This window comes from Prunus mume, linkage group LG1 (genome assembly GCF_029339155.1).
Source record: "Prunus mume cultivar Tortuosa linkage group LG1, ASM2933915v1, whole genome shotgun sequence".
In the NCBI taxonomy this organism is placed as follows: Eukaryota; Viridiplantae; Streptophyta; class Magnoliopsida; order Rosales; family Rosaceae; genus Prunus; species Prunus mume.
The window spans coordinates 7,341,773-7,356,857 of record NC_142698.1 but is presented as its reverse complement, the minus strand read 5'-3'; the positions used below and the strand labels follow the sequence as shown (position 1 = coordinate 7,356,857).

General features: G+C 36.0%; 2 protein-coding genes across 2 annotated transcripts; one reads left to right on the top strand and one right to left on the bottom strand.

Annotated features, from left to right (window-relative positions):
- Positions 1-897: 897 nt before the first annotated feature.
- LOC103343245 (ENTH/VHS family protein) lies at positions 898-7,204 on the top strand. The gene is made up of 8 exons (XM_089044126.1): positions 898-1,135; positions 1,329-1,492; positions 2,511-2,758; positions 3,256-3,414; positions 3,583-3,739; positions 3,872-4,014; positions 4,160-4,195; positions 6,320-7,204. The coding sequence occupies exons 2-8, from the start codon at positions 1,417-1,419 to the stop codon at positions 7,076-7,078; spliced, it is 1,578 nt and encodes a 525-aa protein (XP_088900252.1). The 5' UTR covers positions 898-1,135; positions 1,329-1,416; the 3' UTR covers positions 7,079-7,204.
- A 552-nt stretch (positions 7,205-7,756) lies between these two features.
- On the bottom strand, positions 7,757-10,499 carry LOC103343244 (NAD(P)-binding Rossmann-fold superfamily protein). The gene is made up of 3 exons (XM_008246910.2): positions 9,964-10,499; positions 8,914-9,073; positions 7,757-8,262 (listed from the first exon to the last, which is right to left on the bottom strand). The coding sequence occupies exons 1-3, from the start codon at positions 10,298-10,300 to the stop codon at positions 7,926-7,928; spliced, it is 834 nt and encodes a 277-aa protein (XP_008245132.2). The 5' UTR covers positions 10,301-10,499; the 3' UTR covers positions 7,757-7,925.
- Between the last annotated feature and the right edge of the window lie 4,586 nt (positions 10,500-15,085).

Below are 15,085 nucleotides of genomic sequence, written 5' to 3'. Positions count from 1 at the left end.
AAATCAGAAACTCATCCATCATTTAGACCACCTGTGATATAGACCATTTATATTAGATTTAATTTTAAGTTTTAATTTTAATGTAGGTGCATAGGCCCATAGCCTGCTCATTCATGGTTGCGTCGATGAGTGTAATTAGGTTTTTTTTTTTTTTTTTTTTTTCGGAAGCTGCTGTGTAATCAGGTTAAATTTTTTATTTTTATAATTATTTTTAGTTAGAGTAAATTAACAAAAAATGCCTTTAAATTTAACGGAAGCTTTAACAGAGTTAGACATAGATGGAGGATTGCAACACTCTACAAAGTTCAAGTGGTTAAAAATAAAAATTACAAGTTTAGGTGTAGTATTAGCGCACAAATCTAAAAGTTCAGGTGGCATTTATGTAAATTTCCCAATCCTTAATGGAGCATTCCGTATTCGTATATGATTAATGAGAAAAAACATGGACCATATATGAAAGAGAAATAACTATTTATTTAGCTTATTAGACGTTTTAGGTCAATTGGCTAGAGCAATGAATCCACCTCCTTTTACCGAAGTTCAAGTCCTCTCCTCATAGATTAGAGAGTAGTTTAGACTTTTTAAAAAATAAAAATAAAAAATATGATTTTAGTTTGTGAGGGTGTTTAGACTAAATGATGTGCTAAATGTTTGTTTTGGATCCAATGAGAGCCAAATTCTTAATTATAAAAGAGAGCGCAAGTGGACGAAAGATGAGTTGGAAAATCATCTCAATAAAAAAAAAACTATATTGTATTGTGAAAACAATTGTATAAAAAGAAACAAAATAAAATTGGGGTAAATCTGCAGATCCGTTTTAGTTCGCGCTGGGTTTTAGACTCAGAAAAAAAAAAAAAAAAAAACATTGAGTTACTCCCTCAAAACTGTTTGAGCCAATGGCCCCCCAAAACTGAAAAAACCTCTTTTTTTTTATCTGCAACTCTCTCTCGATGTTAGAAGCGTTTCTCTTTGCCACTTCCCTGCAACAGAGAATAGAAAACCGTTTCTAGGGTTTGGCAGATTCAACAATTCTTCTCTTTCATCAATCGCACTTGAATCTCACATACAGACTCTCTCTCTCCAAGCAATCATCATATTCTTTAATTTGCTCAACGTCGTCGTATTGCTGGTCCAAGTACTTTCTGAAGTCTAATTCTCCATTTCTTTACATTTGCTCCAATCTTGTTGCTGCCTTCCGCTAATTGGAGCTGCTTCGTTCTTTATTTTGCGGTTCAAGTTCAAAAGTTTACGAGGTTTTATTTGAAGTCCTGCAAAGGGTTTTTGCTTTTTTGAATTTTGAAGTTTCTTTTTTGTTTTTCTTGTTTTAGCCCTGGTAAAGAACAGTGCTTTAGGGTATCTTGTTGTATATATTTTTCTGGTGGGGTGGGTGGTGAGAAGGCATTCTTGAGGGAGGATATGAATAGTGTATTCAGTGAGCAGATACTTGCAGACAAGCTCTCGAAGCTCAACAGCACCCAGCAATGCATTGAAAGTATCCTTTTCTGTCAATAAATTGGAAAGTTCTTTATACCTTTTAATCTTTGGTTACATTCTTGGGTGCTTGTGTAATTGGGACTAGGTAGCGGGTATGGGCCCAGATGGTAGCTACATCTCTGCTGTAAGGAAAATGGATTTATAAGGTTGTATCTAAATTTCTCTGAATGACACTTGATTTTTGCTCTAATCGATGAACAGTGGTCACATGTTGTGGAATTGGTAATTTGGCTTTCATGGTCTGGTTTTCTGTTTGGATTATGCTTTACTTGATGGGGATAAAATTCGAATTATCTCTCTTTTGACGTAGTTTGCTAAAACGGGACATGGAAAGGTTAGCTGATTTTAAACTTTGAGTTGCTCCTATAGAAACCAATAAAGGTAAATTCCAAACTTTAATTGCTTGTGTGCTGTCGATTGGTTGAAGGAGATGGCTTGATTTGACTGTTTTTACCATTTTGCTTCCTTTGTCAAGTTCAGCATTTTCAATGTTGTAAAGAGTACCCTTTTCTTTCTTAACGAAAGTTCGTTAGCTAATATGGTACTTATGAATTCATGATTAAATTTTGCTTTAAAAAATAGGGGAAAACAATAGAATTTAACTTTCCATAATTGTGGAAGAAGTCTATTGAATGGTTGATGAACCCTAACTGGGAACTAAGTGATGGTTTGCTCCTTGGAGGAGTAGGTGCATATACCATTCATTTAATTCTATGAGTACCATCAATCTGCATATCAAGCTGGTTTGGAATGTTTTCAAATGTTGGCTAGATGACAGTGCATGCACAAGATATGTATGATTGAAGCCCAATTTGAATAACCTTTTGGCCTATTGCTCATTTATTTATTTATTGGTTTCAATTTTTAAACATTTTTTTTATAAAAAATTTCATTGAAGGTTGAGTGTAAAGTTAAAAAAAGGTGCAGGAGTCTACTACTTGTTAACTTGAATGCATTCTGAAGCATTATTGTTTAATGTATATGGTAAAACCCTGTTTCCTTGACTTTATAATAAGCTTTGTCACATTGGTGTATATTTCACCGAAGCAAAGCAGAACTGGTTGTTGCAACATGGGATAAACAATTCCATAATGCACAGATGGCTCAGAAAGTTCCGCTCTTGTATCTTGCAAATGACATCCTACAGAACAGTAAGCGTAAAGGAAATGAGTTTGTTTCTGAGTTTTGGAAGGTTCTTCCAGCTGCGCTCAAAGTTGTTATTGAGGAAGGCGATGATCATGGAAAGACTGTTGTCTCTAGATTAGTAAGTTCCTCCATTTATTTTGTTTCAGTTAGCAAATCCAGCAACTGATAGCATGAACCTATAGCCACTAATTGAAAATGTGGTGTTATACTAATGACAAATTTAGAGTTAGGTATTGCTGTCACAATTTTTTAATTTCAATCTTGAATATTTTTCAAGGAAATTGTTATTAGCACTCCAAAATAGTCATCCTGCACAGCTCCCTCCCTTATTTTTTTCATTAGTGAGGAGTGCCAATAACATCTTCCTTTTTTTAACCATAAGTAGGCGGACAAGTAATAGGTTTTGGGTATTTAACATATATCTGTTTGAACTTTTAACATAAATATTCTTCTCTCCCTCTTTACCTGGTCCAAAGAATGCTAGCTGACTCTACTTATATTTTAATCATGTGCTTCAGTCTAACTGTAAGAATTTTTGATCGACTGGTTTATTAATTCCTTCTACAATGTACAAAATGGCTCAACTTGGTTTGCCATCTCTTACAAATTTTTTAGGTTGGAATATGGGAAGAGAGGCGAGTATTTGGGTCTCGTGCCCGGAGCCTCAAAGAACTAATGCTTGGGGAAGAAGTGCCTCCACCCTTGGAATTCAACGGCAAGAAGCGCTCACGTTCAGTCAGAATTGTAAAAAGAGATTCACGCTCTATCAGAACGGTGAGCATAAGAGCCTCTGTTATAGTTCCTTTCCCATTTTGCTTCATTTTATTTCTATGTGACTACCATCGCTGCAGAACTAAGTCTTTTGTTCAACTTAATACATGTTCTGCTCCTGTATTTCTACTTATTTGAGTGATTGCTAACTTCATAATATTTGGAAACCAGAAACTTTCCATTGGTGGTCCAGCTGAGAAGATCGTATCTGCATTTCACTCAGTGATCAGTGAACATCCCACTGAAGATGCTGAGATGAGTAAATGCAAATCTGCAGTTCATCGTGTAAGGAAGTTGGAGAAAGATGTTGACATAGCCTGTACTAATGGTAAAGTATCTTTGGTTATGACTAGAAATCATTTTTGCTCTTTCAGAATTACGTCCTTTTGCATAAGGGCATTTAAGTCTTGCCTGATTTCCAAAATTGTGGCCTCTTAACCTAATTTTCTTTTATCTTCAGCAAAGGATCCAAAGCGGAAAACTTTATCAAAAGAACTAGAGGAGGAAGAAATTTTTTTGAAGCAATGTATTGAAAAACTTAAATTAGTTGAAGCAAGTAGAGTAGCGCTTGTATCTCAATTAAAAGAAGCTCTGCATGAACAGGTATTGAATCAAGCCATTTATAAAAAAAAATTGTTCATCAGGTTTCTAGTTTGAAATCACGCAAATAAAGAAGCATGTTGTGCTTCCTTCAGCAAGAAGCTTTTCATGTTGTACGCATCTGCTAACTTTCTGGAAACTTTGTCAGGAATCTGAACTGGAGAATGTTCGGACTCATATGCAGGTATGTCTCTAATGATTGAATCTTTCAATAAATTCTTCTTGTTGTTTGTTTGTTTGTATTTGCTTTTTTCCTGCTTTTGTTTAAAGTTATAAATTTTTTCCTTTGATCATCATGCCATAGTGTTTACTGGAAGATTGTTGGATAGTTATGTGGCACATTGTATTTTCATGATTTGGAATGCTATATTGCCTCTTCTTTGGTAAATTGTAAGGTAACATCCACTTGGCCACCGGAAACTGTTACAAGAAGGGGTGCCAAAATTTTGTCATTTAACATCCAAACCAAACGAGTTACTCTCCTCTTCCACAGACAGGTGCAAGTTTCTGGGAAGACCAAAATGAAAACAGGATACAACCTTCTCATCATTATCCTTTTGGATTAAGTGTCTTACTTGGGCAAGAGACACCCCGAATGATATAGTGTCAGTGTAGAAGGGGAGTGGCTATTGATCTTTGGTTTTCTCTGTTATTTTTCCCCTCATGGTGTAATTTCCTTCCGTTTTTGTTAGTTACTAAAGTTGAACCCAGATCTGGGTTGTCCCCTAACCAAAGGTCGCTGGGAGCTAGCTTACATCTTTAGGACTTAAGAAGATGAAGTTAGTTATTTAAACCTAACATCAAGGGATTTTGTGAAATTTTGTAATTACAAATGTTGGTTTGCTTGACGACTGATAAACTAGAGAACAGAGTAGAGAAGGAATGCAATTTCTGCCTTAACTGAACTTAAAAAACTTCACATTTTTGCTGCAAAGGACCCACTAGTGTAGTGGTTTGGAGCATTTGCTCTCCCAAGAAAGGTCCTGGGTTCGAGTCCTAGCATCCGTGTGGTGTGTGTGAGTTTAGTATGTTATTGTCCCTCTCAATAGGAAGGTCTTCAAAAAACGTTTTTTGAATTTTCTTGGAATATAAATTCAGGTGTGAATTGGGTTGAACAATCACTAGTCAGACAGAAACTCCACATTGTGTCCTGTCCATATATTTAGGTTAGTGTGGGTAACGCATAAGTGGGCATGCACTAACCTGCTTTGACATACCAAATTGCTACCCATGGTCAGAGCTGTTGCAACGCTTCTTAATTTTCATGTTGGTTTGATTATTAGTGAACTGTTAGTTGATGAGTCAATGTAATTTTTTTCAAAATACATGCAAGTTGGTGCTAAAAATTGAGGGCAGATGTGGTAGCTGTTAAAACTGTTGCTGTGCTTGAGAAATGGCTTTAATTTCCATTACAGCAGAAGTTGCTGAATTGGGGAAATTTTCAAAGCATGTATAAGTGAAAGCTAAAAAAATAAAAAATAAAAAGTTGTCTTAACAAACCTTGAGATTTGGTTCTGGGCCTCTTACGAGACTTTTGCTGTGGAGTGCTAATGCTATTGGTTAGTACAAGTTCAGGACATTTGTTCTTTTGTCAATACCATTCATTATAATGGAAGTCCAGTATTCTTATAAACATATAATGGGCTTTCCATTACAGTGGCTTGCCTTCAATATTAGACGACTTAGTGTTATATACTGTAAGTAGATCAACTATGGAGGAGAATTTTGGCATTGGGACTTTTGTGTGTCATGATGACCAGCTCTCCTGTTACTGTTGTTACGGTTCTGAGAAAGACTTTGTTGTTGCATGACCCTACACTAGGTCGGAGCATGTTTAGTTGGTCATGGACAAACATGTATGCTGTCTGGTCCAATTGTATCATCTCAAATTTTCAGTAAACTTTGTGCTAATAGATGCATTCAATTCCCACTCTTAATATCATACTTGCAAGTATTGCATTGATCTCAAGCTAGTTTTTAATTCTTTCAGTGTGATTATGAGATCAGGCAAAATAAATTATCTAGTACATCAAATCAAAGCATTTGACATGATGATATAAAATTGTTGTGATAAGTTCCAAGTCTACTATCTTTTGTCCCCCTAATTTATTGGACCTTGATAATTTAATATGTGTGTCTTGTTGTGTTGTGTCAAGTAAAGAATACGAGTCTTGCTCTTGAAGTCATTAGTTCTCTATTTGTCTGCAGTTGTTACAGATGTAAGGATCACTATTATTTAGCTTCATTATAGTAACATTTGACCAATGGATCATCTGACTGCTAAGCTGATATATTTTGACAAGTGCAGGTAGCACAGGCACAGGCAGAAGAAGCCACAAACATGCGAAATCGACTCAATGATGAAGATTATGTATTTAAACCATCAAGTGCGACTAGTCCACCGACTGATGGAAATTCTAAAGGGGGACAAACACCTAGGAAATCAGCTGCCGCCATTGCAGCTTTGGTTGCAGACAAGCTTGCTGCTTCTAGTTCTTCTCAATTGATTATGACTTCTGTTCTTTCTACTTTCGCTGCTGAAGAAGCGAAGAATGCTGGTCTGACAAAGCCATCCACGTCTTCAAATTCATTCACATCCATGCCCAAGAGTTCGGGGACTGATTCAATGTCCAAACCTGAAATGTCCATGCCAGTTTCAGATGCCAATGTTTTTATGTCAGCACAGCCGCCTGCTGTGCCGCCAAACCATTCATACCAATCAGCATTGGTTCCCCAACCTCAGAATCAAGCCCCCACCTCTCAAGGTCAATTTCACATGCTTCCAAACCCACCCTCCCAACAATATTTACAGCCAGCAGGAGGGGTCATGAGCTCATATGGTTATGGGAGCATTCCACCTTTGCCTCTAGGACCACCACCTCCCCCACCTCATATGGTGAGTCCAATGGTGCCTTTGACTCAACAGCCATTGCAAATGAATCAACAGGCCGTACAAATTACCCAGCAGCAACCAATACCCTTAACTCAGCAACCTCCAGCTCCTAGTTTCCGGCCACTTCAGCCACCCGGAATGGTGTATTATGGTCATCCTCATAATTCTCAGTGAATTTGAATTATTTAGGTAGACAGTATAACCAATGTGAAATTTGAATTACTTAGGTAGGAAGCATAACCAATGTGAAATTTTGAGGAAAAAACATTTTGTGCCGAGATCAAAATTTTTGTTTATTCATTTGGGCCTTTCTTTTCGTTTCTTCTGAGATCAGCAATTTGGCTCTTATTTTTGGGGTCAACATTTTCTCTTTTAGGATCCAATATAAATTTAATCAGTCGGAAAAATGTCCGTATCATTTTTCCAACAATATTTTTGGATAATTATTATAGCCAAACGTCGTAGTTGAAGGTTACTCCAAGCTTGTATTAGAAATGATCAAGAAGCACACCCGGCCCAGGCCCAGGTTCCTACCCATTGTAGCAAAGCAACTTAATCAGGTTCTTATGTTGCATATCTACAACCCACTGCATATCTCGAAATTGTTTGTAGTTGAAAGTTGAAGGACCTTAAATCTTATCTGTACCGGTAGAAGAAAAAGAGATTCTGAACAGATTTGAAGAATTTGATCAAATATAGCTCATTTGCATACCATCCTATTCAAATCTCCATGATTATCTTTCCACAAACACAACTTAAACTAGGCAGTGAAATAATCAAATGCAATCATGAACCGATTTGCTAGCATTGGCCAAGTTCTTTTGCGAAATATAACATTATTCATATGCAGTATTGAGGTCAAAGAAGATACATAAATCACACATGAAATATTTTTCACTTGTAACCTGTTACATTATTTACGAACATAGTGCTTTCTTCATGTATAAGGCGATCTTGATACGTGTATTTTGAGCACAGAGACAAAACTATTAGGAAACAAAACCATAAAGAATGCAGAAGCTCAACATTTCATTGCTTTCTTCATGACAAAATCCCTTATGAACAGTGGCAGATGATACAAGATTGCGAAAATGGTAGAATGGCGGCCATAGGAGAACCAAGCTAGTGGATTCTCCTTCAGAATGGCAGCCACAGTCCTCTTTGCAAACTCTTCGGCAGAGGTTGAATGGGTTCCTTGTGACATAGTTGCTCTAGCGCGGATTGCTGCTTCAAAAGGTTTATATAATTTCCATTCAGGCATCTGGTTGTAGCCGGCTAAAGCAGAATTTCCAAGATTTGACCTAATAGCTCCAGGTACAACAGTGATTACATTGATCCCAAAGTGCCTGAGTTCCAATCTAATAAACATGGATATTTTGCGGATAATTAGTAATCATAGAAAGGGAAAAGAAAACAATCAAAGATGACAAAGCCGTACAGAATTAGTAAATTTAAGTGGCATGTCAACCAGCAAGAATTTTAAGAAAAGTATATCTGACATTCCCACAACCAGATGTTAGATGGGGCAGAGATCATTCCTTTGCAAAAACAAAACATTAATTATAATCTATGTTGTTCCTAGTCTTAAACTTGTACACCCATCATTTTGATTGAATTGCATGCTGAAATCGATACAACAAAATTTTAGACAAAATAATCATTTAAGAAATCATGTTCTTTCTTGGCCTTCCATTTAAAACAAATGGCTAGGAATTTAGGAAATTTCCTTTTGTCACGTATCTTCTAACATTTTCAAAAAGAATTTTGTTGATGCTGCTTATTCCTTTCATAAGAAGAGTTCAAGCATGCTAGATACTTCCTGACATTGAAATAACTCAGAAGAGTTTTATCCAAGCACCAAGATTTCAATTTTTATGAGATGAAAGGGGGAACACTAGTAGATACGAACCAGAGTATTCTTTTGATGTAATTAGATATGAACCAAAGTTTAAACTGAGCATAAAACAGGTATGTAATATGAACCACAAGCGATATGGGGATGCACAAACCTTAAAGAATCAGAAAGTGCCTGAAGAGCAGCTTTGGATGCTGTGTAAGCACCAGCCCATGGTCCAGGGGCCAAAACAGTAACACTTCCAAGATTTACAATCTTTCCCTTTTTCCTTGATGCCATGTGAGGGACAACAGCTTGTATCAACCTCATGGAACCTTAAACCATGGTCACAAAAAAGTACATATGCAATCAATCATCTTGAGAACAAACAAAGGAAAATGCTAAGGAAGACAAATCCAAAGGAAAATGCTAAGGAAGACAAATGAAAAATGTGCTGGCATCACTGCATGAGACGATCGAATATAAATGAAATTTATAAAATCATTCTGAAAGCCTACGTAGAAGATACTGCTCAAGTGCTTCATTGCATTAGAAGACCAGTTAAGCTCCAGTGCCACATTTAGTAAGGAAACAAAGGTTGACAAACTAATGACAAAATTCCTGTTTTATACAGAACCTCTGCAAAGCTTTAATAAGTTCATTAATCCAATACTATTCGATCGAAAAAATTCTGAGGATGCGTTAAATCAGTAATTGCCTCTAGGGTGTATATGTGGTGGTGCCTTCAAATTTTTGCTGAGTTTCTGTGGTTTTCAGTAGAGAGTGTGAGAGAGACATAGGGTTTGTTTATTTTTGCCAAGTTTCTCAAATTGGGCATATGCTCAAATTAGAATGAGAAAAATGAAAACTGATATCTTATAGGTAAAGGCTCACATGCGTAAGAGAATGATATGCAGCAAATTTTAGACCAAACAAGCCACTGGGTAACAGACCTGCCTAGCAGTTAACAAAGGAAAGTTTTCGTCCCACACAAGTGGATTTGTTTGGATTTGTCAATTCCCCCTTTACCCTCAACAGCAATTTGAGCTAAAACCCATGTAGCTATACAAAGAAAAGCAGGCAACAAACCAACAAACAGCACAAACAGTATGACAAGCAAAAAGAAATCACCATTAGCAAGTAGACTAATGTTAACGACAAAACTGGAAACAATGGAACCAAAAGAGAATATACTGAAAGAGAGTAAAGAGTGTCCTTTCAATACCACAAACATTGGTATTAAAAGTGTTTTGCAGAGCAGAGAGAGGGACTTCTGCAAGTGGACCAACACATTGAATCCCAGCATTGTTGACAAGCACATCAATTCGGCCGTACTTCTCCAAAACACTAGACACAACATGATCCACACTCTCATCTGAAACCACATCCAGCTCTTGTAAAAAGAACCTTGGGTCCTCCTGAAGGTCAGCCATGGAGCTCAGTGACCTGCTCGTAGCCACCACCAGACAGTCCTCTGCAGCAAATGCACGTGCCAGGGCGTGGCCTATGCCTCCTTGGGAGCATCCACTGATCAGAACCACTTGCTGCCCGCAGAATTCCATCTGGGTTTTTCTGGGATCGATCTTGTTTTGAAGGTGTTTGACGAAAATGGAGCTCAAAGTGGAAATGGGTCTTTCGTTAATTACGAAAAATTGGGATAATAAGCACGCATTTAATACACGTGTAGGTACCAAATTGGATTAAATCCAAGAGAAATCTCTCCAAATCCACATTTAGCGAACCAGTTGGATTATTTATTTTTTTGTTAAGTTTAATCAAATAACGTGGTTTGGCCTAAAACAAATTAAAACCTTGGGACCATGCCTCATAAAGAAATTAATACCCCTGAACCATATCTTAGACCAGAATTAATACCTTTAAACCATATTTGGGTTTTAAAGGAAATTTTCCCCTATATATATTTTTTTGTAAGGGAAACTTTCGTGGTAAATGTAAAGCGATAAAGCACATGTTAACTATATTAGAATTAACAATTGCGTACTAGCACATATGAGTTTGGTCAGTTGACTACAATACTATAATCGTCAATTAGCATAATGTATTATTGTTTTAACTAAAAGTCTACTAAAGAAACAAAGAAATAAAAGACGAGAAGGAAAGCGTACTTAGGAATTGTTTGCTGGAAAATTTAGAAGGAAAATGAAAAACTCGAGGAGATTGCAGAATGCACTTTGAGTTTTTCTTCTCAATTTTTATTTTGCCTACGCTAAAGGAAAGAATTATGATGAAGAATCTTGCTTTTCAGAAAAATAGGTGTAGTGTAGTTGTTGTTAGTTAAAGAGTATTGTGGAAATTTGATGAATTGACCTTACTCTATCTTCATCTGTTTTTTTTTTTGAGAATTTACTTGATTTGGATTCATGACTATAAAGTTAACTTTTCTCGAAATTAATTATATGTCTTTGTAGTCTCCAACTTCACTTTCGTTAGCAGTATTAGTCATGTGTTAACTTTTTTTTATAATCAAATTTAGGTGCAAAATAACTCTGCGTTCTTTCTAATCCATTAAAAGTTGAGGTTTTCAGTCAACAATCAGCATGACCATGACCATGGCGTATTTGTGATGGGAGAGAATTTCCGGTCAAATTTGAGCTGTCAGTCAAATCTAACGACTCTTTGCCTACATGGCCCAACTGAGCCATGCTCTTGAGCTTTGAATTTCACTTATTTAATTTCCAGCATTATGCAGTTAAAGTTAATCTACCTTTGGTTCCAGATATATGGGGTTGGGATTGGTATATATTTGTTAATTTAAAGTGGTCAGGGACTTACATCTGATTGATTATTTGATATATACTTTCCTTCTTTTGTTTTTTTTTCCCCTCAGTAAAACATTAAAATCAATTAAATTGTTAACAACAAAAAAAGCCATCAAATTAGAACAACTAAACATTTCCTTGAACTTAGACCCGATTTGCATTTTGGTCATCGAATTCGCAAAATGACTACTCCATCAACTCTATTTTCGTTAGCAATGTTGATCCTGTCATCAAATTTATTAAATTTAAAAGTAAAATTTTCACTTCAAATCCAGCTTACCCACCACCACTTTGTACCCAAATCCACTATTTCCAACACCATGAGGACAAAGAACAAATAATAAAGAACAAAACCCATTTGCCTTATGTTAAGTTTTTTTTATTTACACCAATCAAACATCGAAGTTCAGCCACTACTTTTCTTTTTTCTTTTCAAAATCTTAAAATCCAACTCTACCTTTCACAATAATTTTTTCTCATCAGACCACCGTCCACCACCAACGACCATTCCCTCTCACCTCACCTGCCCTCCCACACCACGACATATTCCCTACCTAGGCCCAACAAGTATTTCCTCTCAACCAATCCCCCACCACATATGTCCTCCAACTCAATCTCCTCAATCTTGACCAGATCAACTGAAAAAAAGAAAAAAAAAGAAAAAAACAAGTGGAGGGTGAATGTAAAAATATGCTTATGCCCATTAGAAAGAATGTTAACAACTGCTTTGTCCCTAAATTGGACAGAAAAAGTAACAAAGGACAAATATCAGTAACAAAAGTGAAGTTAAGGGACTACATCAGGCATTTTGTGAATTCAAGAATCAAAATGCAAATTAGGTTTAAGTTTAAGGACCAAAATGCAAATCCACACTTTAAACTTGATGGGACATGATCAATTATTAACAACTAGCCCCTTGGCAATTGGTTTTCTTTTTTATTTTTATTTTATTTTTAGAAAAAGATAATGGGTAGTTATGTTCCATAAAAATAGGATTCATTTTCTGATTTTTCTTTTAATTTTAATTTTTTTTAATATGAAAAAGTGTGACTTTACCATATTATCCTCATTTAATTAATAATTTCAATTCTTAATGTTTACATTAACCAAGGGCATTTTCTGGTATTTTGAATGTTTCACCATTTTTTGCCTTTTGTTTTATATATATAGATTATAGTTTTAATTACAAGTTACAATATAACATGCAAGACTCCTTGATTTGAGAATTTTTTTTAAAATCTAATCTAATCAAAATTTCAATTCTTAATATTTGCATTAACCAAGGACAAAACCTCTCAACTTTCAAATCAAAGACATACAAATGTAAAGGATTCCTTAGAAAATTCAAAAATAAATAAGGGCAATTTTGTCCATTTTGGCTTCTTTTAAAAATTCTCTCTCCTTTAGCCACAAAAACAAATTTCGCCAAAACTTTTTCAAAAAGACAGAAAATCTTAACTTTCAAATCAGACATGCAAATATAAAGATTCATTAGGAAATCCAAAAATAAATAAGGGCAATTTTGATCATTTTGGCTTCTTTTAAAAATTTTCTCTCTACTTTGGTCTTTTCCAAAGTCTCCCAAAAGTTTTAATGAAATTTCAAGTAGGGGAAAAAATGGAGACTTTGGAAAAAGCAAAAGAAGAGAGAATTTTTTTAAAAGAAGCCAAAATGGACAAAATTGCCCTAATTTATTTTTGGATTTCCTAAGGAATCCTTTACATTTGCATGTCTTTGATTTGAAAGTTGAGAGGTTTTCCTGTCTTTTTTAAAAAAGCTTTGGCTTTTTCCAAAAGTGAAATTTTTTTTATGGCTAAAACCTAAATTTACTGGAAAAAAAATTGCACACATGTCAAATGAAAAAAGTAGGCAAAAGGTTGGCGGTGTTGGGAACCAACATATCTGATATGAACATATTTATAGAGAGAGAAGTATCGCAACCGACGTGCTCGCTTGCACATACACATGTTTAGAGCATCCACAATAATGCTCTCTATTTCTTAGTTAAAATTTAGCTAAAAATATAAAAAGCTATTTTATGAGCTGTCTAAAAAATTTGAACTCCAACCATACTCCATAATTTGGAGAGTCATAAATGCTATAACTCTTTTTTGATTGGTCCATCTTTATTAAAAAAATAAAATAAAAAATAGTTAGCATTAAATAAAGGTTTGAAATACTCATTAAATAAAACAACATTAAATTATAGGGAGCCACTAGGAGTCTTTTCTCTCTCCTCAGATTTTGGAGCTCCTAGAGGACTCCATATTTTAAGAGATGGATAGGGAGCATGGTTGGAGTTGCATTTTTACAATTCCTCCTTAAAATTTGTCTAAGGAGATGATTTAGGGAGCTTATTGTGAATGCTCTTACATACCTATTGTGGGGGGTTTTTTTATTCCTGCAGCCTGACGAATGGGCTTGACTCTGCTGAAAAGAGAAACAGGTGAAATTACCCATTGAGTCTGAGTTCAGAAATTAAGCCCCAAGGATGCTTCGAAAGGACAGTAGGGCCTTAGGAAACACCTTGGTTACTTCACCGACAAAAATAATGGCTGCTTACAGATAGATTCTTAGTGCTTACAGATGAATTGTTAGCTTGACATGAGAAGCTTGTGGCATGAGAGCAACCATTATGAGTTTAGCATAAACAGAGAGAGAACTGTGAGTTTTTATGAAAAACAAGGGTCCTAAAGAAATGAGGAAGGGATTTTAAGAGGGTTTGTTGAAGTGGGAGAGAGATGAGAGAAATAATGGGTGTGTTGAGTAGTTTCTGGCAGCTTAACGAAAACTCTATCAAATGTAACAGAATAGTCTGCTATGAGGGAAAAATAGGGGGAGAAGGATGAACAGAGCACGAAATTGTTGGGTTTTGGAAGCAAGAGAGAAAGCTTGCTGTCTGGATGTGGATCGAGTGAATTTCCAGTTGCTTGACGAAGTTTGGTCGCACTCTGAATGATGATTTTTGTTGGGTAGAGGAAGCTCCATTTTATAGGCATTTAGAAGCTCATTCTTCCTAAGAAACCCTAATGGTTTCTATCCAATTTGGCCAAGTATTTCCTCTCATTTCTCTTCTCTTCCTTTGACTTATCCTATTTGGTGAAATTCTCTCTGCTTAATCGCACAAAAGCAGGGTTTTGGGAGCTCTAGACTTTAGCTATTTCAGTCGTGATTTCTTATTTTTGGCTATCATCTCTCCTCCTTTCCTCTCCTATTTCATGGCAATGTCTGGTAAAGGAAGGAAATAGATAACTTTGGCTGGTCTAAAGGCTGCCATTTCTCCTGCGCGCATCAATATCCTCTGGTTTCTTGAAGGATTTGCCTTGAGGTTTGTTTTTGCCTATGTGTTGGAGCCTCCCAGTAGCTTACAGACATAGACATTTTGGCTTTTCATCGTGGTTCATGTTTCCAGCTAAGCGCTAAAGACTATATATATTTTTCTTGGCTTACTTGGGCCTTGCTAAAGTGATGAGTTAGCCCATTAAGGACATGGGCTAATTTCCTTAAGTGATGGGCTAATTTTCTAGGGTATTTGGGCTAATTCTTCTTCCTTTTATGTTTACCCAC